The sequence below is a fragment of the Mytilus californianus genome, unplaced genomic scaffold (genome assembly GCF_021869535.1).
Source record: "Mytilus californianus isolate M0D057914Y unplaced genomic scaffold, xbMytCali1.0.p SCAF_7, whole genome shotgun sequence".
Taxonomy (NCBI): domain Eukaryota; kingdom Metazoa; phylum Mollusca; class Bivalvia; order Mytilida; family Mytilidae; genus Mytilus; species Mytilus californianus.
In genome coordinates this window covers 113,477,803-113,503,976 of record NW_026262723.1, presented here as the reverse complement: position 1 = coordinate 113,503,976, position 26,174 = coordinate 113,477,803, and the positions used below count along the sequence as shown (strand labels likewise).

Genomic DNA, 26,174 nt, shown 5'->3' with positions numbered 1-26,174 from the left:
GGAACAAAATTCGAACTTGATCTGTAACTGGTCATAATAAAACTACATACGAAATATCAAATCAATATCTTCAAACAAGAAAGATTGTGGAAAACTGATTTGCTGCACTAACAACGGACGGACCAACAGACAGACAGAGGGAGTGCTAACCTAAAAATGGGAGCAATAAATCTTTGAAGTGGCCTTAATAAGAATTTCTGACCAGCCACAATACATCCTTGTTTTCTAAGACCGATCAAACCAAAGGCTGTTTTCTTTTCCTACAAATAATATATTGTTATTTCTCTCATGGATGATTATTGAAAAAGCATTAAATAGTTTCAATTAGGAATAAAACATTCTATAACCAAATGTAGTTTTGAGATGCCAATTTTGGAGTTATCATGCAAACAAGAAAAAAATAAATAGGAAATGTGTCCATGGGACACAGATGATGACCCAGCTTGCATATAACATTATAAAGGGACATAACTCAAGAACTGTACAAGTGACGCTACCCGAATTTGTACTTGATCTGAGTTTTGTGGAAATAAGCATTGTTTATAAGTTTCATGACATTTAGTTGAAGCAAATATTTCAGCAATTTTTCCATTTGTAAAGCGGCTTAACTCTAGAACGGTAAAAGTGACGCCACCAAAATTCAAACTTGATCTGTGTTTTGTGGTATTAAGCTTGTGTATAAGTTTCATAACATTTGGTTGTTGAGACAAACTAAAGTTAGAAATTTTGGGACGTACGGACGGACAAGGGTCAAACTTAATGCCCCCTCCACTACGGCAGGGGCATAAAAAAGTGTCCATTGAACATCATTCCCTGCTCTGGGTCAAAACCTTAATCTGGCATACAATTCAAAGTATTCACATGATTATAAATATGTGTACTTCCAAGTTGATGTGACCACAAATTCAGGGTAGTCTACCTTAAAACATAACTTTATATTGATACAGAGCTGACAGATGGACACATAGACTGGAAAACAATATACCCAACTTATATCTAAGATTGGCACAAAAATCAACAAAGTTTCTTTGCAATTATGTATCGTGATTATTTTTATGTCAAACTTAATATTTTCATTATACAAATGCAAACATTTGGTTAAAACATTGAATTAATTTACTGTATGCATACAATTCACCATAAAACATCACTTTATTGATACAGCACTCATGTTCAAATAAATAACACAATAATAAAATAACATCAAGAGTAATGAAACTTAAATTTCTCTTGACACTTGCTGCTACGATATATTTACATTTGCATTACAGTGAAACAATCTAAGTTTTTCTGTTTACAAAAGTAAAGATTCTAATGCAGTAAAGATGTACATTACAGGCTTATGCAATAAACATTAACCAGTATAATGTTGTAAGTTTATCAGAAAAACCAATAAAAGTCTCTCTTATTCGTAATCGATTTCTTCCTAGCTGGTTAATTTTTAATTTGCATTTAATGGTAAAATGTTCACACTAATAAGGCAGATTATGAAAAATTATCAAATCCCATTGTTAGTTAATCAAAAAATTATATAAACCATATGCGAGTTATTCAAAATCTTTGGTGTCTCCTACATTTATCCTTGTTTATCTATTCCTAAATGAGATGAACCCCTATCTTTCTTGTTTAAAAAAGCATTAACAGAGAGGCGAAAGATACCAAAGGGACATTCAATCTCATAAGTCGAAAATAAACTGACCATTCCAGTGGAAAAAAGAAAGACCAAAAGATAAACAGTACACACTTAGAAAACTGCAAACTAAGCAACAATGTGATTATTCTTAATATCAATGACTAGGTTTAACTGAATATTGAACCTACTTTCATTTCATTCTTACACAATGACCATATCAGTGTTTATGATGAGCCCTTCATGTACCTTTGCTGTGTAAGGATATTATGGGATAGATTCATACGATTGCTTTGTTTGTTTGACCAAGGTTCTTATTTGTTGGAATTTTAAATCAAGATTTTCAAGCATAATTGTGTTAATCTTACCCCCACTCACAGATATTTGAAAACAGGATGTACAACGAAGGTGTCTTGACAGATAGAAAATGTGCTAACATGTTACAACTGATTACTGTCATACAGCTGACCAAATATCAAGTCATTCTATCTGACAGTATATTCTGAGAAAAGTACCTTGAAAATATTTGTCTTCATTTAACGTATTGGAAAATTTAAAGTATAAGCAAACAGAAAGTAGGTTTCTGACAGATTGAAACCTTTAAACAACTCATCACTTCCAAAATAATGAGAAAAAGGTCATGAGGGGTATATGTCAATGAGACGACAAGTCAACAACACAAAATATTTCAAGACATTTACAGAACCAGACTGTGTATTTCCTTAATTCCCTTGCTTGAACGTTATCTGTATCTTAACTAATTATCTTTCATACATATAAACAGTAACTGTCAACCTTCTATGAGATATTTATCACATGCCCCAAGTATTCATTGAAAGGCACACATTTCAAATGAATATTTTCCTTTCTTGTAGATTAATTGATTTTTGGTGTTTAATGCCACTGTCAGCACTATTGGCTTTATAGTCATGATAGTGGCAGTCATTATTTATTGATGCAGGTAAAACAAAAAATACCATTCGGAGCAAAAATTTGAATTTCAATAGACAAATACATAAAGTGTTTTATTTTAGCATGACTGTACAATATCCCATCAAATCCTTGTTTTACATAACAAAAGTCCCCTATATTCAATAGTCATGCTATATTACTTCCAGATCAGCTGATATTTTACTTTTCATACTTATATTTTTTTTTTTAAATTATCAAAAACATGAATAGGAACAAAAACAATGCCTGAAAAAATTTAAATTCCCAATAGGAAAGTTAATTAGGAGAAGGAGTCTAACAAGAAAAAGAGGTTAGCAATTATGGATAAATAAAAGGAGATGTACGGCATTCATCAATTTAAAAAAAAAAAAAAAACATCAAATGTACTGGAACCATTATGCAAAACAGTTTATACATTAATTACTTCTAAGGCAAGTAAATTATACAGAAATAATATTTGAAAATTTTATCATAGACAGCAACATCTTTCTAAAGCAGAAGATATTATTTGACCATTAAGTATTGTATCTTATAGGTCACATACAAGTTAACTTTGTTAATTTCATTCCATTAATTCCAAATGAAGACAATTATCATTTCTAATAATATATATCGTTATATATTTACGACATATTATATTCCTGTACCATTCTTTTTTATTAGACAGGGATTGTAAACCTAAAGTTACCTTACTGGATTACTAAGGTAATAGGAAAGTGTAAGAGAAATTGAAAGATCATAACTGTAAATATGTGTTTTATGAGTAAACAGGACATTCATGTCTTTTTTTCCAACATACTATTTAATAGATAATGTTATTGTATTTTTCACTTGGCCTACCTAAAACATGAGTAAACTGTCTCAAATTGAGTTTTCCTAGTGATGCCTAATGAAGCTAGGTAATCTGATATTTGCAACAGTAAAACCAGTTTTACATAGGTCAAGCTTCAAACACTATAAAGTCACTTCTATTCTAATGCAAAATAAACAAATCAGTCCATTTCAGTCATTATTTAGGTGTATGTGTTCATAAAACTGAACAAAGGGACGTCATTAGTACTCTTTGGCATCAACCGTAAAAAAACAACTGTTTTTTTGCTTCTCATACACTTCAGATAGTAATAAGCTTTAAAAAGAAGACTTTTAGGTCAAACATAAGCTTGACAGAAGGCCCAGGTGGAATATAACCATATGTAATCGTTTATCTGATGATGTTAAAATGAATCATTTTAGATAGCATCATTTCTTAACACATGGTGGGATATATCTATATAAGCATGAATTTGTTAAAAAAACATTTAAAAATTGGTGCAAAATGCAATTTTCAATTAAAATATAGCAATTATAATCCAAACCTTAATGAACTAAATTGTAAATCATCAGTTAATTTACAATTCAATCGATATATTCATTATTTACTTTACATGCACATGCAAAGTAATTCAGTCCTATTCAGCAATGAAAAGTGGTCACATGGATTGTATAACACCTGGCTTTACTGATGGGAAGAGGAAGTTGGGCCAGGATGTCTGTCTAAGTGAAAAATGTGAGTAAAAAACTTATTGAAGAAATCACATGTCAATATATTCCTTAATCCAAAATTTCTTCTTCCCTAAGATACACACAGGTAGATTGAGAATTTTAGAGTGGTAATCAGAACCATAAATACAAATTAATTGTGTTAGAATTATTTTTTTACACTACATAGCAGATGATTGGCTGTTATTATGCAACAACTTTGATTGCTGTGGTATGATATGATGATGATCTTGATTGGTATTTAAATCAGAGGTATATAAGTATTGTAGATTCATCTTCCTTCAAGAGATCACATTTCCCATGCATTTCTCCTAAATCATGAAGTTAAGTTTGCATAGGTGTTCACAAGATTTTGAACCCTTCTGTAAAGTTTTAATCTAAAAAATCCTGACCTATTCCCTATTCCCTATGCATCAAATACTCTTATCAATAAGTAGTGCAAATTTTTGTTTTGATATAACATTTTTTAGTAATACATGTTTATTAATGTATGTAACAAAATCTTTCAGTAGAGCTGACAACCTAGCTTTCATTATATCACTATTTTTATCAATGAATTGAATCATAAACACACAACATTGTAGATATTTAAGTCCAATATTCTCGATCTGATCCAGACACACATGCAAAATGTGAATCAGATACAATGAACTTCATCTCCTGTGGTTGTCTGTCACATAATTAAGTCCAATATTTATGGATCTGATGCAGTGACCTCAGTCCCCTGTTGTGTCTATCACATATATTAATCTCTAACAAAACATATATAAATCTCTAACAAAACTGTCTATCAGCTTCGTCTCACTGCCGTGGAATACACTGAGATAAATGAATCATTTCCTCCAGCTGCTAACTTGACCTGTAAAATAAAATGTTTTTCTCTTATTCTTATCAGATTTAACCTTTCCAAGAACAGTTAGATATCTTTTTTATAACAATGTGTGATTTGGGTTGTACACAATACCTCATTTTTTTCATCTAATGTTTGGTACAGCAAAAATAATTTGATAAACTTAACAATTAAATATTTCTTAGGACATGTTTTTGAGAAAAGGCAATATAAAGTCAACTTATTCAATATCTTTTTTTATTCTTATTGTCTTATTTTGATTCAATTTTTTTTTAGCACAATATACTTTTGTACTTCCATCTGCAAAATATGTGTATCCTGAGGAAGAAAGTGTTACCTGTTGTCTCAGATAAGATATCCTGAGGAAGAAAGTGTTACCTGTTGTCTCAGATAAGATATCCTGAGGAAGAAAGTGTTACCTGTTGTCTCAGATAAGATATCCTGAGGAAGAAAGTGTTACCTGTTGTCTCAGATAAGATATCCTGAGGAAGAAAGTGTTACCTGTTGTCTCAAATAAGATATCCTGAGGAAGAAAGTGTTACCTGTAGTCTTAGTTAAGATATCCTGAGGAAGAAAGTGTTACCTGTTGTCTCAGATAAGATATCCTGAGGAAGAAAGTGTTACCTGTTGTCTCAGATAAGATAAGTAGAAATGACTACGGAAAATCATAACAATCACTAAGATCTTGGATCAAAAACTAAAATACAACTTAAGGGCATATGATACAGAAGGAATCTCTCCTTGATTTTTCCTTCAAATTTTGACACATTCTCAATTTTGATATGCACTATCGAATATGTTAGGATAAATGTACCTTCCTGACTTACTTTTCAAGATATTTCAACTGGATTTTGGCATGTTTGAGTTAAAATAAAAATTTCTATATTTCAAAACTTCACAGAAAAAAGAAAAACTTTCAAACAAAAAGATATTTTATTGTGTTTTTTTGGAAGTGTTCCTCAGTTTATAGGCTTTTAAGATAGTTTCTAAGTTGAAAGCTAAAATAAAATAACGATGTAGTGAAATCATGCAATTATTGGTGAAAGCTGACATCTTTCTTAACAATATAAATGCATGCAGAAAAATTTCTTGGAACTATGACAAAACATTCTTGAAGCAGTACAAGATCTATCGCAAAAGAAAAAAAATGTTGCTAAAAGTGTTGGTTTTTGGCTAAAAGCAGATAACTTCATTTTTTAAAGATTAAAGATAGCATTTCTGTTTTTTTTTGCACAAAATAAAGTTGTAGTGCATTTCTAGAGAAACACATGTAAGCATTCCTGCCATTTACATACCACATCTTTATACAAAACCCCACATTTATTGAATATTTAAGTGACAGAGAAAAGTAACAATTATTTTTTACTCTAGCTTATATCCCACAGTTGATTTCACTTGCTTCCATCAACAACAAACTCTTTTCTTTTAAGCTGCTTTCAACATCATGCAAACGATCTGATTGCCTCAGAGTGTTTTCTGTATTTCTTTTTTCAAAGAGTTGCCTGTGACAAAGTTCAATGTAGACAAATATGCCACAATGAAATAAATCGACTATTGATTTTTCTTACAACATCTCGATATTACATTTAATATGGAAACAGCACAAAGTTAATTGCCAAAAAAAGGGGGCAATGTGTTCATTTTATAACTAGAAATAGAATTCCTATTTTTTTAAATGCAAATTATCCTTTTTTGGCACTAAATTACATAGCAATATATTCTAAATGAAACATTACCTTGCAACAATGATTCTGGTCATGAACATTAAAAAAACTAAATGAATTACTGCCATATACAAATTTATTGATGATAGATAAAAGTAAACCATCTTCATTAGCCTTGAATTTTATGCCCATGCAGTAAATTTTGAGTGCTTTAGTATACCACAAGTTTGTCTTCCTTTGCAATTTCTTTCAAATAAATGTAGCCGATTTGATGACGTAAATGCATTTTTTGTAAAACATAAGGTGTTAAATTTGAGTGCATTATTATCTGCCCCTGCTACTGTATTGTATGCCCTTAATTAATATTAATGAAACTAGTCAGTACAATTTTGATTAGATTCTATGAAGGGCATTTTAAAATTTTTACAAGTTTCAAATACATAGTGCTCAGGTAAGACTGTTTAATTCCAATAACCTCTCAAAATGACTTTGACCTTGTTTCAACAACTGACATTTATTTTATTTGTAAATTAACCTTCCATGAAAATTGTTAACACATTTATTGTGTACACACTCTTAAACATTCAGTGAAATATTCCTGCTTCCTAACAATGATTAGGTAGTAACAAAGCAAGGTCAGAGTGTTGACTGAGTTCTTGGTATTCCAACAATTTGATATAGCAATACACACCTTTCAAAGAACTGAATGACAGATATGTTGGTGAAATGAAATACAAATACTCAAGTATCTATACTCGTATTAACAGGGCATTAAAATTACTATTGACAAAAAGTTCTCTGTCCAAAGAATTCTCTTAACATATAACTCTCACATAAAAAACAATTGCCAAAGAAATAACTGATTAACTTCTTTTTACACAATGTCTAACAGCCATTTTATATCATTCCTGTATTATGACAAAAGGTAAGAGAGCTCAATGGTGACGTTTTCAGTCCTAAAGTAACTAAGTGTACCTCTACTCACCTTATAAGGATGGAAAGCTAGGCAATTGATTGAGCCTATTCTCTGTCCTAGACATCCTTCATGATATTTAATGGTACTAAGTGTATCTCTACTCACCTTATAAGGATGGAAAGCTAGACAATTGATTGAGCCTATTCTCTATCCTAGAAATCCTTCATGGTATTTAATGGTACTAAGTGTATCTCTACTCACCTTATAAGGATGGAAAGCTAGACAATTGATTGAGCCTATTCTCTGTCCTAGAAATCCCTCATGGTATTTAATGGTACTAAGTGAATCACCGGACTGGTTATAAACTCCAATCATTTGATTGAAAGAACCACTGCAAAAGATTAAATGTATCTGTATAAGCTTACTTATGTATAATTTATAAATGTATCTGTATAAGCTTACTTATGTATAATTTATAAATGTATCTGTATAAGCTTACTTATGTATAATTTATAAATGTATCTGTATAAGCTTACTTATGTATAATTTATAAATGTATCTGTATAAGCTTACTTATGTATAATTTATAAATGTATCTGTACCAGCTTACTTATGTATAATTTATAAATGTATCTGTATAAGCTTACTTATGTATAATTTATAAATGTATCTGTATCAGCTTACTTATGTATAATTTATCAATGATATCTCATCCAGAATATGAATGAGATATTTGTCACTTGACATTACACCAACAACAATAAAACAATGTAAATATAGGGAAGAGAAATATTTTCACATTATCTTGAACATGCATGAAATATTTGCCACTGGACATTTAGCAACCAACAATCAATCAGTCATATTCTCACATGTACCTTTCTGCAATTTGTTTTTCCTGTTTCTTCCTAGAATAATGGGAGACAGACTAAGTCTCATTGTAGTTCCTATGAAGATAACCAGGAGAAGTATTGGATTTGGTTACACAAATGGTGTAAAGTAGGTCATCAGTATTTGTTCTTTGTAACATCTTAATATTATTGACATTTCAGACATTTGACTGAAGACCTATGATAATCTTTGTTGATTAAATTCACAACTTGAGAACCTATTTATTTTTGAAGAGAATGTGTTAACTTGTAGATGTCCTAATGAAACCCCACAAAGCTTTTTCATGTTACATTTATACAAAAATAATTTAATTCTGTATGTAACATGTCTTCTGATTGGCTGAAAGTTTGCTGTTTATCAGCTCATAGACATAATTTTGTCATGTGACTGTGACGTCATCAACGTTTTTCAATGATTTACTCCCTTAAAAATGAGAATTTAAAATGTTATAAGGAATGACTGTTATATTTTTTCTGTCTATTTGAAATATCCTCAAAAATGTGGTGCACACTTTTTAATAACCCGCTATGCGAGTTATTCAGTATGCACCAAATTTTTTATGTTGTTTCATCATAGACAGAAAAAATATTACAGTCATTCCTTAAATATGTGCACAGGAAAATAAGGGATCATAGATTTATTCTTACGAGGAAGCTCCGAGCATGCTTGGAGGATGCTCGGAGCTTTTCAGTAGGCTCTTCTCAGCAGTTAATGTGACAATAATTATCATGATCCATTAAGATGTCAATCAAATCTATAGCACTTTTATAATAAGGAAAGTAGAGCATTATAGAGGAAGCTCCATTAACACCTGTGTAAACATCTGGTCTATTCAAACAAATCTTGCATTAATTTTACAAAACTATGAAATAGATGAGAAATTCTTCAATATTACTGTACAATGCTTGGTATCAAGTCTTCACAGAAAGAAAATGATTTCAAAACATTTTCTTAATAATTATCATTCTTTTTCAATACACATGATATAAAAAAACACTCAAATTTTATATTTGAAATATAAATATATTTTAAATTTATACTATATAAAATGAAATATAAAAGTCATCAAAGACGCAAACTATGGTTATTGATTTATAACCATACTACCAAAACATAGTACATTCAGTTTCATACGAAAAAGGGTTGATCTTTTTTATATTCCATTTAATTTGACAGTTGTTTGAAATAAATCCTCCATTTCATTGCAGAAAATTTTTTTGAGACGCAAACATGTTTCTTGGGTGTTTCAAAGCAATAAAAATATATTATATTCTACAGGGAAAAAAGGGGGAGAGAATTTGATTGGTTAACTTCTGGTGATGTTTACTTTCTTATATGCACTGAAAAGTTATGCTATATTTTCACTGTAGTACAGGACATTTATTTATGTCAAGTATTTCTTTATTTAAAACATAGATAAATTCTGCACATTTTTTTTGAAATATAACAATCATGACAATTAAACAAAGACTTATAGGGGGAAAATAATTTTACTCATGCCAAGTATTTCTTTATTTAAAACAAAGCTAAATCTGCACAATTAAAATAAAATGCCAAGTAAAGAGAGACGTACTAGAGGGAAAACAATGGTGGTATTACCCCCTCAAACCAGGCATCCACTAATGAATTAAAACTTTTCTTAAAGTAGCCATAATTTTCTATAAAAGAACTTAGTTTGCTATTTAAAAAAAACATATTACCATTGTTTAGTTAGGGGCATTACTTAAACAAGTAATTTTCAAAATTACCTATACAAGTTATGTTGAAAACAAGGCTGTTTCAAATATTACTTCTATATCATGAATAAGTAACTTCTGTTAATATTATTTTGATAGGTGTTCATTCATACAGGTTTTACTAGCTTTAACAAATTTTCACAGACATCTGGTTATTTTCCCCATGAAATATACTTGTAAAGCTATTTAAATCCTCAACAAGCACTAATTGCTTTTCTGATGCCACACTTCTTGGTCAAAGATTGGCCTCTTGGGGCTATTATAATATCATTTCCCCTTAAAATCTTAGAGATAGACAGTTATAACTAGATATGGAACCTTTAATTAAGACTTGAAGTTATTTATAATTTGAATCTTAATCGAAAGCAATTACATATATTCCTTAATAATTGTAAGTACTAAGTTTTTTGAAGTTGTATAAAATAATTTATTAAAGTAATATTTTTGTCATTATTTTTTAAAGTAACCTCTCTATACTCATCTCAAATTGGATAAATACTTAATTTTATTTAATGAAATGATATAAAAATTCTTGAAAACTACATTTAGTCCATGCTTTATTTGTCATTTAAAATAACTATTGAGTTATTAAATAATTTTTAAAAACAAAACATATTTATAAAAGTGACTAAAAAAAATAACTTGTTTAGTATCGCCACCTGACTGTTGTTTGTGTCTTGATAACTTTTATGTAGCATAATATCTATTTTTAAATCATATCATCTAATTATAAAATTTGAGAATTTTTTTATTATAAAAAAAGGAATGATTATTAAATATAATAAGAAAATATTTAAATGACTTTTACTTTTTGTGGAGACTTGAGATTTCTTTCTAAGCATTACACAGCACTGTTGAAGAATTTCTAATCTATTTTATAGTTTTGTAAAATTTAATGCAAAATGTATTAGAATAGACCAGATGTTTACACAGGTGTTTATGGAGCATCCTCTATAATGCTCTACTTTCCTTATCATAGAAGTGGTGTAGATTTGATTGACATCTTAATGGATCATGATAATTATTGTCACATTAACTGCTGAGAAGAGCCTACTTAAAAAGCTCCGAGCATCCTCCGAGCATGCTCGGAGCTTCCTCGTAAGAATAAATCTATGATCCCTAAGATATGTATGTGCGAAGCTAGGGAAATACAAACTAGTTAATGTAGTTTGATTGGGGTAAAAAACAAACTTTTAAATAAATTCAATAGTCAAAGGAATTTTGTTTAAATGGTGTCAATTTTAAGTTTTGATATGAAAAATTAAATGCACGCAGTATGCCTTTCAGTTTTTGTTGTCAGTTGTCGATCTTTTGAAATAGAATATACAACTATACTTTGTGTACTAATGGGTTTACATATCTGATCAACCTATTTCTATCCAAAAAATAAAAAAAAAACATGTTTTGATTTTTAGTTTAAAACAATTAAATACTTTAATGTGTGTAGCATAACATACCAAGCTAAAACATCTGCATGTTTGTGGATATCAACAGCAGTAAGTCCTTGTTGTAGATTAAGTGTTCTCACAGATTCTGTAAATCTTGGATCCCAGAATCTTACATCACCAGCATTACTGAAAATAAAAGTAGAACATATTAAGTTAATATTGCTATCATAATATATCTGTTAATTATATCACTGAAAATGTTACAATACTTATAACAAATGAACCTCTTAATGAAGCCAAACTAAACATGATAAGAGTTGTTGAGTTGCCCAAACAACTCTTTTTGTTATGCCTTAAAATTACTCTTTTAAAAAAATTAATTGCACTTCTTTCCCTATTTTTCTCAAGCAAGAAAACATCAAAAAATAATGATTTGTTTACATCTGTCTGAACCAAAGACTTTGTAACAAAAAATTTACAGATAATGAAATCACCTTGATGCATCAAATACACATTCCAAAAATCTATTTTTCATCAGTTGTACTCAAAGCCCAGTTAATGCTGCATGCTGTCTAAACAACTGCCTTTACATGTTGAAGAAAGTATAAACAGTAAAATGCCTTTTGCATTCCTTAATTTAAGACATACTTTTGATTCAAAATTTTATGCTAACTGATTTAACTTGCAAAGATTTTATCTATTTTGGCTGATATTTTAATATTTAAATACATTGATATATATCAAAACTGCTTAAGTTTAACCATAGGGCTGTTCCAGAAAATACTATGTCCCCCCCAGGCAGCACTTTTTTTTAACCCCCACCACCCACAGAAATAAAAATAAATTAGAACAACACTCCCTTTGCATTTTGGTATTTCAAATACAACCACCCACATAAAATTAAAATAAACGGTTAACACAGAGATATGTCTCGCCTATTTGTTATTTTGATAATGCAAATGTTGAAATTAAAATAGCAATACTCTAACATGTAAGTTATGCAAATATTCAAAGTCAATGAACCATGACTGAAGGTACAGGGCTAAACAATCTCCATGGAAATGAGATGTGCCAATGCTAATACAACTGCAAACCAAATACCATTGACAATACCAGTGAATTTTCATAAGTCGTTCCCTTTAAACAAACCTAAACACAAACTAACTTGTAAACTATGTAAAAGTTTCAAAGTAAATGAACCATAATTAGGGGGTGGGGTTATATAATCTCCATGGAAATGAAACTTGCAAATGCCAATACATTTGCATACCGAATATCATTGACTTAACATTAGTGGTTCATCTTAAACTGACCTTATCACAAACTAATACATGTAAACTAAGCAAAAGTTTCAAAGTCAATAGACCATGACTGAGGGGTAGGGACCAAATATTCTCCATGGAAATGAGATATGCCAATGCTTATACAACTGCATACCAAATATCATTGACCTACCACTAGTGGTTCACCATGAACTAGACCTAATCACAAACTAATAAATTGTTGACGCTGCCGCCGACACCGGAAACAGCATACCTATGTCTCGCTTTTTGACTCCCTCACGGCGAGACATAAATTGCCTTCCCTGGGGGGGGGGGGGGGGGGGGATAGTATTTTCTCGAACAGCCCTTAATGTAATCAGTCATCATAAAAGGTACTTACCTTGCACTAACTATTTTTCCTTCTGCACCTTTTTGTAAATGCACTTTTACAACCCATCGTGGATGCTCTCTTAAAGTCATTACTCGGCTAAAATGTAATATAAAGTCATTACTCGGCTACAATGTAATATAAAGTCATTACTCGGCTACAATGTAATATAAAGTCATTACTGGGCTAAAATGTAATATAAAGTCATTACTCAGCTTCAATGTAATATAGTCATTACTTGGCTACAATGTAATCTCCAATTTAATTCTGAAATATTGGTGGTAACACATATTTTATGTGTTAAATTACCTCAATCACACATGGAAGTTGAATTATCTCCCCTTTATGACATTTATCAAGTTTCCTGTACATCTTCATCGAGTGAATGACCATTTTATATGAATTTAATAAAATTTGAATTATCTCCACTCAGAGATTATTTGGTTTCCTGTACATCTTCTTTCAGTCAGCAGCCATTTTATAAAATCACTTAAATTTAAATGAAAGTTAATTGAAACATCTCCCCTCCATTAGATATTGAACTTAATTATTCAATTTCCTGTACATCTTCATTTAGATAAGAGCCATTTTATAAAATCATTTAAATTAAAATGATTTATATTATTTCCCCTCTAAGGTGTTTCGCATAATTATCTAGCTTCCTGCATATCTTCATTGAGTGAGCAACCATTTTATGTGATCAAATCTAACAAAAATTAAGTTGAATTATCTGCTTTACTCTATGAAATGTTACTTTAAAAATTCATCTAGCTTTCTGTACATCTTTATTGAGTGGGCAGACGATGAATTAAATAAAAAGTAGGTTGAATTATCTCCCCTCTTTGATTTAGACTTCATATTTTAGTTTTCTGTACATCATCATTATAAAAAGACTTATCAAATCATATGATGGATTTAACAAAAATATGTGTACATAGGACACAATGCCCTGCTCACACTATCTTATTTCTATATATGTTCAGTGAATCATAAAATCTCTATGAACTGTTGACACAGAGATATGTCTTGCTTGTGTGCAGAAAATCCAGAAAAAGACAATCCGATGGACAGCAATAATGCTAATTAATTCAAAATTGCAGGACCATGACCTAGGCGACTGGGACTCGAAATGGTTGCCAAACTGAGATGTACTGATAGTAATGCAACTTTATAGAAATAAACTGTTATCACAGAGATATGTCTCACCTTTTTGTAATTTTGATAATGCAAATGTTGAAATTAAAATAGCAATACTTTAACATGTAATTTATGCAAATATTCAAAGTCGATGAACCATGACTGAAGGTACATGGCTAAACAATCTCCATGGAATGAGATGTGCCAATGCTAATACAACTGCATACCAAATACCATTGACTTATTATAAGTCGTTCCCTTTAAACAAACCTAAACACAAACATTAACTTGTAAACTGTGTAAAAGTTTCAAAGTCAATGAACCATGATCAGGGGTGGGGCTATATAATCTCCATGGAAACAATACTTGCAAATGCCAATAAATTTGCATACCAAATATCATTGACTTAACATTAGCAGTTCTTCTTAAACTGATCTAATCACAAACTAATACATGTAAACTAAGCAAAAGTTTCAAAGTAAATAGACCATGACTGAGGGGGCGGGGCCAAATATTCTCCATGGAAATGATATGTGCTAATGCTTATACAACTGAATACCAATTAACATTGGCCTACCACTTATGGTTCCCCTTGAACTGACCTAATCACAAACTAATACATGTTAACTTAGCAAAATTTTCAAAGTCTAAAGACCATGACTATGGGGGCGGAGCCAAATTACCTCATGGAAATGAGATATGCCAGTGTTTATACAACTGCATACCAAATATCATTGACCTACCACTAGCGGTTCCCCTTAAATTGACCTAATCACAAACTAATACATGTAAACTATGAAAAGTTTCAAAGTCAATAGACCTTGACTGAGGGGGTGGGGCCAAATAATCTCCATGGTAATGAGATGTGCCAATGCTAATACAACTGCATACCAAACATCATATGCATTGACCTACCACTAGTGGTTCGCCATGAACTAGATCTAATCACAAACTAATACATTGTTGATTCCGCTGCCGCTGACACCGGAAACAGCATACCTATGTCTCGCTTTTTGACTTTGTCAAGGCGAGACAAAAATCATTGTCTATCATGAGAAGTACCTATAAAACTAACTTTAAGCAGAAAACTTAACATTGATAAATTGCTTCCCTGAGCGCAGCTGCATATGACCGCAGATGTCCAACCCTGAAAAGTTGGGGCCAAAATGGACACAATATTCATGCTTGATACAGGTCTGAATTTGGATTGTAATTAAATTTTTGACACATAATAGGTTTCTGACACAGATTAACTGTAGTCCACCTCCAATTTTTTTCACCTCCCCCCTTTCCCTTATTCCAAAAAATAATTCTTTCCCTCAAGTTATGGTCAGTATCTCAGACAATCATCATTTCTTAATACATAATTTACAAGCAGTGTAAGGGAGGTAATCAAACATTGTTATTTAAATTGATTTGGATTTTGATTTGGATTACCTCCCTTACACTGCTTTTAAATTGTCTCAATTGTCCTTTAACCAGAAACACCCTTGTTTTCCCCCTTTTTTTGCCCCTAATTCATAAATGGTTTGAGCCATAACCCCCCCAAAGTCAATTCTAACCATCCCTTTGTAGTATGGAAACTTGTGGTATAATTTCAGAGAGATTCATACACTTTAACACAAGTTATTGTCTGGAAACTACAAAAATGCTTATTTGGGCCCCTTTTTTGGCCCCTAATTCCTAAAAAGTTGGCACCATAACCCCCAAAATCAATCCCAATCTTCCTTTAGTGGTTATAAACCTTGTGTTAACATTTTATTGATTTATATTTACTTATACTAAAGTTATTATCCGGAAACCATCTGTCTTTGGACGACACTGACGACGACAACAACAACGATGACAATGTGATACCAATATACGACCAAAAATTTTTTAATTTTTGCGGTCGTATAAAAATTGGTAAATAATTGAAAGTCACTGGATCATGTCTTATGGGGGCAGGGCCTCGAAATGTTCATCGAACTGATATGTACTGATAGTAATGCAGCTTAACACAGAGTTCGCGAAAATGGTCGGTCCTGTCGGTCAAAATGAGGCTCGGACCAGTATTTTGAAGGCTAGTGCCTGTCCCGATGACCGATGTTAAAACGGCCATTGTAGTGCATATTACGTCACTTTTTTACATCGGTTATTAGATGTACCGCAACTGTTTCCAATAAGTGTTTACATCGGTTATCAGATGTACCCGTTGTTAATTTCCGTTAATAGTTTACGGAATTATTATAAACAAACCAAAGCGGCGATCTACACGTGGCCTTCTAAATTTGTTCATAGAGCCATCCCTGGCAAACAATAGGCGATTGAACCCTACAATGGAGCATACAAATACTGTAACAGCCGAGAAAGTGATTCAGATGATGAAATGGATAGTGAAGATGACTTTAAATAAGAACAATCAGAAGACCTGAACTTGTCCTTCATTGTTAATTTGCCTGTGGGTGCGAAGAATAAAACTAATATTAATAGTTATTTTTCGATAAAATATGTTATTAATTTTATTTCAGGATAAAATTGACAGATTTTGTAGGACTGGCTAAAATTTTGATGGACTGACAAATAATCATGCTTTGTCGGTCCCATGACCGACGGGTCAAAATAAGTTTTCGCAAACTCTGCTTAACAGAAAATATCATTGATCTATCACAAGAAGTTCCTATCAAACTGACTCAAGCAGAAAACTTCACAATTGTTGATGCTAACGATGCCAATGCCTAGCGCCGTCGCAGCAATACCAATCAGCTTCTGCAACTTTCATGGCAGGCTAGATAAGAGCCCCAATTTGGCATACATATTAAATAGCTTAGCCCATAATTAACATGCATACTACATTTCAAGCTGATGTAAGGGGGGGCGGGCTGGGATAATCAGTAACATCAAGATTTGTTTCTTACCATTCTGTTGGTGCCAGCCTTCTGTCAAACAGTCTGACTGTCCCATCCCCACAACCAGCTATCACTAATGATCTACCATCTGAGTCTGATGCTAAACTTGTCACACAACTATCAGCTCCTGTTGGAATATCCTGCAATACAAATTTGTTAATAAACTTGAGAAGTAAAAAAAACTATTTTTATATAGATTACTTTGCTGAATTTTTTCACACCTTCAAATAATGGCAAATCTTGGAATGATTTAACAATCAATTGCCTATCTTCCATGGCTGAAAACAAGAGGTCCTGTCACTAAGATCATACATATTGAACTTTGTTAAGGGAATTAATCATTAAAATATTTATTCAGTATGCATGCATGTATAATAATGCATTTGAAAGACTCACTGGCTGATGAGGATTTGACAAAGATGCATCTTTTTGACATAGATCTTTCAAATTGTGCTTCTTAGATATTGTGTACACTTTATGGGGTCATCAGCAGTAAGATTTGTTGTTCCATTGTACCAAGCTATTGTTGTTTAGTGATATGAAGTTGCTTTATGACCTATGAACATGATATTATTCTGAAATTTATGTCATAATTCTGCAAGGTCACATTTAATGGTTTAAGAAGGAACAAACAAACTTTGTTTTTCCTGTATTAGCTTTCTAAACTGAACTTTTTTTTTCTTTTTTAATAATTCCTGTTGGAATATCAAATTTTCTTGATTATTTTTTTCTTACTTTCAGATAAATCCAAACTCATTTTAAACTTCCTTGTGACTGCAACTTTTGATTTCGACAAAGCAATAAAGTAAAGGGAGATAGCACAATTAATTTAAACTGGTTCCTGACTAAGCAACAATTACCAAACCAGTTCATGTTTTGAAACATGGACACAGTCAAATGTTGGTGTTTTTAAATATATAATGTCAATGGTATCTATTTTTGCCAAAATTCTTATAGTATAGATAAATAGTCTGCTACGTGTGAATACGGCCAACTTGAATTTTAAAGGCCTGTGATAAGAAATTTAAAACTTGCCAAATTTCCCTTATATTCATACTGTATTAAATTATAAGTGCACACAGAAACCAAAAGATGAATTATTATTAGAATATTTTTTCGTAAATATCAACTAAATCAAAAGTTAACCCACAGAAGCCAGATCCAAGGATGCATATGGATGTAAATTACACAAAATAAGAAGACAACATAATTTTATGGTAGTCTCAATACATACATAGTTTTTAACATACATAGTTTTTAACTTACATTGTTTATAGTTTTTAACTTCAAAGGCATGTTCAAACAGGATTTTATTCATGTTTTAATTCTAATTTTTTCTAATTGACCATAGTTCATGTATGGTTCAATTTCATGATTTTTTTAATTAAAAGAATTTGACCATTTGACATTCATTGTTCCATGTTATCATGGTTATGTTTTCTTGATTTAATTTCTGGATTGAATTAATGCCATGAAAGATTTATTTTGTGTGGCCTTACCTGTAATTGATGCCATAAAAGATTTATTTTGTGTGGCCTTACCTGTAATTGATGCCATAAAAGATTTATTTTGTGTGGCCTTACCTGTAATTGATGACAAAATATGTATTTTGTGTGGCCTTATCTGTAATTGATGACATAAAAGATTTATTTTGTGTGGCCTTACCTGTAATTGATGCCATAAAAGATTTATTGTGTGTGGCCTTACCTGTAATTGATGACAAAATATTTATTTTGTGTGGCCTTACCTGTAATTGATGACATAAAAGATTTATTGTGTGTGGCCTTACCTGTAATTGATGACAAAATATTTATTTTGTGTGGCCTTACCTGTAATTGATGACATAAAAGATTTATTTTGTGTGGCCTTACCTGTAATTGATGACATAAAAGATTTATTGTGTGTGACCTTACCTGTAATTGATGACATAAAAGATTTATTTTGTGTGGCCTTACCTGTAATTAATGGCATATAAGATTTATTTTGGTGGCCTTACCTGTAATTGATGATATAAAATATTTATTTTGTGTGGCCTTACCTGTAATTGATGGCATAAAAGATTTATTTAGGTGGCCTTACCTGTAATTTGAGTTCTGTAACAGAATCCCAAACTCTTATATAACGTACATCACCAGATGCTAATAATCTACCTGATTCTTGTTCCCAATCAATCACCAACCCTGATCCTATAAAATAAAAGGTAAAAAGTGAACAAGTGCTTAATACTGATCTGATGAGTCAAGCCAGTTCCAACTTCCAACTGACATTTACAAATTGTTCTCATATTAAATTGTTTGGACTGTTGTTACACAACTGTCCCTGGCTAGAGGGAGGGTTCAGACTGTTGTTACACAACTGTCCATGGCTATAGGGGGGGGGGGGGGGGATGGGTTCAGACTGTTGTTACACAACTGTCCCTGGCCAGAGGGAGGGTTTAGTACTTACAAACATGATTAACACTACCACAATTTCCAGGATTTTGAAAAAGGGGCCCGTAGAAAGTTAACGTTTGGAGTGATACTATTGTATATGAAGCTCCATAAGGGGGAGGGGGTCAGGAACCCTGGACCCATCCCCCTTAATCGCCCTCTGATTTTTATGTGCTTGATATATCCTGTAATCCAGAGGATGTCCTGGGTTGTAGTTGCATTACTTGAGCCCTTCTTACTATACACTAGGAGTTTGTACTAGAGACCTTCTTACTATACACTAGGAGTTTTTGCATTACTAGAGCCCACCTTACTATACACAAGGAGTTTGTACTAGAGCCCATCTTACTATACACTAGGAGTTTGCACTAGAGCCCACCTTACTATACACTAGGAGTTTGCACTAGAGCCCATCTTACTATACACTAGGGGTTTGTACTAGAGCCCTTCTTACTATACACTAGGAGTTTGTACTAGAGCCCACCTTACTATACACTAGGAGTTTGTACTAGAGCCCACCTTAATATACACTAGGAGTTTGTATTAGAGCCCATCTTACTATACACTAGGGGTTTTTGCATTACTAGAGCCCACCTTACTATACACTAAGAGTTTGTACTAGAGCCCATCTTACTATACACTAGGAGTTTGTACTAGAGCCCTTCTTACTATACACTAGGAGTTTTTGCATTACTAGAGCCCACCTTACTATACACTAGGAGTTTGTACTAGAGCCCACCTTACTATACACTAGGAGTTTGTACTAGAGCCCACCTTACTATACACTAGGAGTTTGTACTAGAGCCCATCTTACTTTTACACTAGGAGTTTTTGCATTACTAGAGCCAACCTTACTATACACTAGGAGTTTGTACTAGAGCCCATCTTACTATACACTAGGAGTTTTTCTTAATCTTGATGCCATACTGAGCCCATCTTACTATACACTAGGAGTTTTTCTTAATCTGGATGCCATACTGAGCCCATCTTACTATACACTAGGAGTTTTTCTTAATCTTGATGACTGAGCCCATCTTACTATACACTAGGAGTTTTTCTTAATCTTGATGCCATACTGAGACATGTAGCTGTTTTACATCCTTGTCCTCTCTTCTTGTTTGAAAGCTGTCTCATTGGCAATCTTACAAACAGAAAGCTGTCTCATTGGCAATCTTACAAACATCTGTTTGTTTTTTTCACATTAATAAACATTAAAATATCTGACCTCCTGCAATATTAGAATTATTTTATAAAGGACATAAAACTCTAAAGGTCAAGTAAGACCTAATCAAATCTATCTGGTACGGGAACACAGTTATATTCCTTTGATTTATTTTGTCTTTTATTTCTGTCTTGTTCAGACAGTGTATTACTTGCAAATTGTTTTCAACACCTTCCAAATTTATTTCTTCATATTCTATGCGTAAAAATAGGGGCCTCGGTGGCCGAGTGGTCTAAGTAGTTACTACTGTAATCACTAGCCAGTCAACACTGAGGTTGTGAGTTCGAACCCCGCTCGTGCTCTCGACTCCAATCTTAATTGACTAGGATTGTCAGTTTTCCTATCGAAGGTCGGTGGTTTTCTCCGGGCACTCTGGCTTCCTCCACCAATAAAAACTGGCCGCCACGAAATAGCCTAAAAGCGGTGCTTAAAAGTGGCGTTAAAACACCAAAAATCAAATCAAATCTATGCGTAAAAGTAAGTAGGAGAATCAAATTACATGTAAATATAAGAAGATCTTTTGGACACAGAAACTGCTGCTTGTAAATGTGCAAGAGTCAATGTACTTATTTATACCTATTGGTGATTTTGTTTTCTTTGAAAATTAAGACTGATCATTGGTATATATTTCCTCATAGAATTTTCTTATCCTCTCGCCAAAATGAAGATTTTTCCATGCTTTTGTTCAAAATCATAACAAGAGGCTGTCAGAGTGACAGCAAACCAGATTTTCCTGCATAAAAATGATATTTGCAAATCTGGACCAGACATGATCAAGTAAAAAAAAAGTTTGCATTCAGCATTTCAAAGAACCCCATATATTCAATTTTCGTTGAAATCAAACAGTTTTATTTTGGACCCCTGATTTTGACCAACTTGAAAACTGGGTTCAAAATCAAAAATCTAAATACATGTTTATTAATAAGCAATATAAGTTTTAGTTTTCAAAGGAGTTTGCTACATAAAAAAAATATATATATTGCATTCAGAAAATTAGTTTATACAGAATAACAAACAAGTCTACCACAAAATTCTTCAAAACATTTACCTAAAAAAAAAGCAAACAAATTTCCAAAATATCATTATCATTAATACTATAATAATAATTAATACTAATCTATAAAACTTAGCTGTAATTAATTTCAAAATATAATCTATAATACTTATCTGTAATTAATTTCAAAATATAATCTATAAAACTTATCTGTAATTAATTTCAAAATATATAATAATGAGCTGTAAATTTCAAACTATATTTATACTGTCCTACAGAGCTTATTATCAACAACACTTAAGAAACACAAAATTTTCAAATAAATCTGTCACTCCAATTATAATTTTGTTAGTTGATAATTACCACACGTTTGTTATCTTCATAAAAGTGGAAATTATTGCATGAATAAAACAGATACAATCATGGAAAGACTGTCTATCCATATACTTATTAATTACACCATTTCTGTTCAAAGGGAAATAACTCAAAATAAATAAATCATATAATAAGTATCACTTTTGCTACTGAAAGGTCTACAACTCAACAATGAGAACAGCTAAAATCTTGAAAATTGAACTTGACCTTCATTTAGTCACAGGAAACAAGATATCTAAATTTGAAAAGATTTCGTCAAAGCTTTTTCATGTTAATGAACAGACACTGTTAGGCAGACGCCCGCCCTACATCCCCAAATCAATAACCAATTTTTCCTTCGAAAATCTGGTTAATAAAAAGTATGGGTCACCATGCTATTTTTCAAGCTACAACATTTACAAGTTGTGCAAAGTTGCCCAAATTTGCATAGATTGTTCATGAAAAATACAGTTTTTTGTGAATAAAAAGAAATTTATGAGATAGAATTTTGAAATACAATATGAGAAGATAGGTTTTAAGATATGCTTTAAGAAAATAAGAAAGAAAAAATGTTGTCACTGACCTTGTTTTCTTGCTACAAATAAAAATTGACTATTTCTCTATCATTCCTTTATCAAAATTTTACTTTTGAGTTACCTCCCCTTAAATGTTGACATTTTGATTTGAACAAACACAAATATTTAGTATTTTGTAAAGTGGTCTGAATAATGCAATAAACCCCTGATTTTTCTTGATTCCAATAAACAGTCTAACCCATTAATTGCCAATATGTCTCAAAATTTGCAGATTTAAGCAAAGAGCTAGACCTATTGTGAACTGCTATTTTAAAATCCAAGATGGCAGCATACAGTTAATCTACCTAAAGACATTTGTTTCTGTATGTTGTCAATAGAGATTGCTTGGGAACTTGAGTGCTCTCATTGTTCAATAACAAACAGTAATGGGGTAACTAGAAAGTGGTGAAAGTGACACCACCCAAAAATCTGTACTTGTTCTCTGTTCATGTTAAAAAGTACTGTGTATAAGTTTCATAACATTTGGTTGAGGCAACATAAAGTTTGAATGCAGAACAGCAAATTTGTCAATTTTTCCATCTATAAAGGGACATAACTTACGAACAGTCAAAGTTACACCACCCATGTTTCAAACTTGTTCTGTGTTTGTTGGTAATAAGCATTGTGTACAAGTTTCAGAACATTTGGTTGAGGGAAACACATGCAGACAGACAAGGGTAAACCTTAAAAAACATACGTATGTAAAGACAGACGTATGGATGTACAGACGGAAAAAGGAAAATCTTAACATACCATACGTATGTACAGAAGGACAAGAGTAAACCTTAATGCCCGCACCATTTGGCGGTTGCAAAAAATTTTTTAGGTCACAGACATTTCATTCTTCCGGCAGGAGTCAAAATCTCCTGATTTTCAAGCCCTCTTCTGTCCCTCCATGTTAAATATTCAAATCTTCCGTTTTTTGAGTCTTTCAATCCCAAAATTTTTTTCAGTCTCTGTTTTTTTTTCTCATCGATGACAATCTCTAATTTCGATTTTGTAACACTGATGAAGGTAATGTTTACCTGTAAATTAAAGAACTTATTATGTAAACAATGATCAGTGTATTAGAAAACACTAGATAGAAATTTCAAGTTACTTCCCCTATTCTACCATGTTTTTCAAGTTATCCTCCTCTCAAAATAATGTAAATGAGTACAAAATATAAAGGAAATACAAATTAAACGTAGAATGGTATAAGAATGATACTTAAACGGTTTTAAATTTCTTAAATAAAATTCTTAAAATAATTTGAGAGATCTATACTTTTTTTCAATGCTTAAATTGAAATTTATAACAATGTTTTTTTCATCAGTTAACTTTTTTTACCAATGTGCAAGACCCTCATGGGTAGTCAAGATCATCATAAACCACCTTGTCTATAACTCTCTAGAAATATGACCATGTTTAATTTCACATAAAACACATACACCATTTTTGAGTATGGGAACAAACTTCACCGTTTGTGGAACACAAAAAGAAAGACAGAAAAGATAAGAAAGGGAAAAATGTTCATATACATATTGTAAAGATTATTATGGAGGTGACCAGACAGTTAAATCTATACAGTACACATACATTATATTGTTGTTTACTTAATAAATTTTTATGAATAGATGCTGGAAAACTCATTTTTTTCTGCAGCAATTCTAAACATGACAAAGTAAAAATTGAGTTTTGTATTTATCTTGGTAAGAGAATACAATAAATACTTCATTTTAGTGGATAGTTGTCTTATTGGCAAATAAAAGTTTTATAAAAATCTGGCAACAATTGTACACATGAGAGTGCTAAAGATGCAATTTTCCATATAATTAATGTTTCCAAGGGGCACAACTTTTTTAAAAACAAGCATTCTGAGAGTATTGCATGGCAATACATAGTCCCCCTACCGGTTAAGAATTCATTGTACTGGAACAAAATGCTAACTTGATCTATAACTTGTCATGGTGTAAACTATCTAACAAATATCTAGTCAATATCTTCAAGCATGACGATAAAAAGTGCAGAAAACTTATTATTTGAGTGAATTTTCTAAATCCAAGGACCATAACTCTGCACAAAATCATCTGACCGGAACAAAATTCAAACTTGATCTGTAACTTGTCATACTAAAACTATATACCAATTATCAAATCAATATCTGCATGCATGACGAAAAAAAGTGTGGAAAACTGATTATTTGAGTGAATTTACTAAGTTCAAGGACTATAACTCTGGACAAAATAACCAAACCAGAACAAAATTCGAACTTGATCTGTAACTTGTCATGATAAAACTATATACCAAATATCAAATCAATATCTTCAAGCATAAAGAAAAAAACTGGAAAACTGATTTGCCGGAATAATAGATGGACAGACAGACAGACAGACAGACAGACAGACAGACAGACGGACGGACAGAGTGCAAACCTAAAGTCCCCTTCGGCTTCGTCGGTAGGGGAATAATAATTGATCAGCACTGATTTTCCAACTCATCCAAGACATTGCTGATATAAACCTATGATATAAGTTTCATTAAATGCTTCCCTGAGCGCAGCATGATACGACCGCCGAGGTCGAACCCTGAACAGTTGGGGCAAATTTGGACACAATATTCAAGCTTGACACTGTTTGAATTTGGATTGTGATCAAATTTTTGACATAATATAGGTTTCTGACACAAAATAAATGTGGTTAAAGATCTTAAAAATCTATTGCTCAATACTGTGCAATGGAAGATTTCTTCTTGAAACTTTTGAAATAAAATATGAACCCCTTAAAAAAATTGGAAAAAAATCCCCCCCCCCCCCCAAACTTTTTGAACCCCTCCCCTTGGAGCAATTACCCCCACACTTACAATTTAAGAGAGATCCATACACTTAAACACAAGTTATTGTCTTGAAACTAAAAAATGTTTGTTTTGGCCCCTTTTTTGTCCCTAATTCCTGCATGTTTGCGGCAATTACCCCCAAACTCAATCCCAGTCTTCCCTTTGTGATATGAAACCTTGTGGTACAATGTCAGACAGATCCATACATGTACACACAAGTTATTGTCTGGAAACTACAAAAACGCTTGTTTTTGGCCCCGAATTCCCAAACTGTTGGTACCATAACCCCCAAAATCAATCCCAACCTTCCTTTTGTGGTATTGAACCTTTTATTGTAAATAAATATACCGATACTGTTTTCTACCTATAATATATAGACCAATCTCAAGGTGTTATGAATTCTACCTATAATATATAGACCAATCTCAAGGTGTTATGAATTCTACCTATAATATATGGACCAATCTCAAGGTGTTATGAATTCTACCTATAATATATAGACCAATCTCAAGGTGTTGTTATGAATTCTACCTATATAATATATAG

At 32.0% G+C, this 26,174-nt stretch overlaps 1 protein-coding gene across 3 annotated transcripts in view; it reads right to left on the bottom strand.

Annotated features, from left to right (window-relative positions):
• Positions 1 to 1,023: 1,023 nt before the first annotated feature.
• LOC127709824 (regulatory-associated protein of mTOR-like) overlaps positions 1,024 to 26,174 on the bottom strand; it is a 73,076-nt gene continuing 47,925 nt past the window's right edge. For all 3 annotated transcript variants that reach the window (XM_052215484.1, XM_052215487.1, XM_052215485.1), the window contains 6 exons: positions 19,320 to 19,426; positions 17,250 to 17,380; positions 13,228 to 13,314; positions 11,635 to 11,751; positions 7,812 to 7,941; positions 1,024 to 4,979 (listed from right to left, as the gene is read on the bottom strand). In XM_052215484.1, coding sequence (XP_052071444.1) covers positions 4,911 to 4,979; positions 7,812 to 7,941; positions 11,635 to 11,751; positions 13,228 to 13,314; positions 17,250 to 17,380; positions 19,320 to 19,426 — 641 coding nt within the window. In that variant the 3' untranslated portion in view covers positions 1,024 to 4,910. The remainder of the gene's footprint in view (positions 4,980 to 7,811; positions 7,942 to 11,634; positions 11,752 to 13,227; positions 13,315 to 17,249; positions 17,381 to 19,319; positions 19,427 to 26,174) is intronic.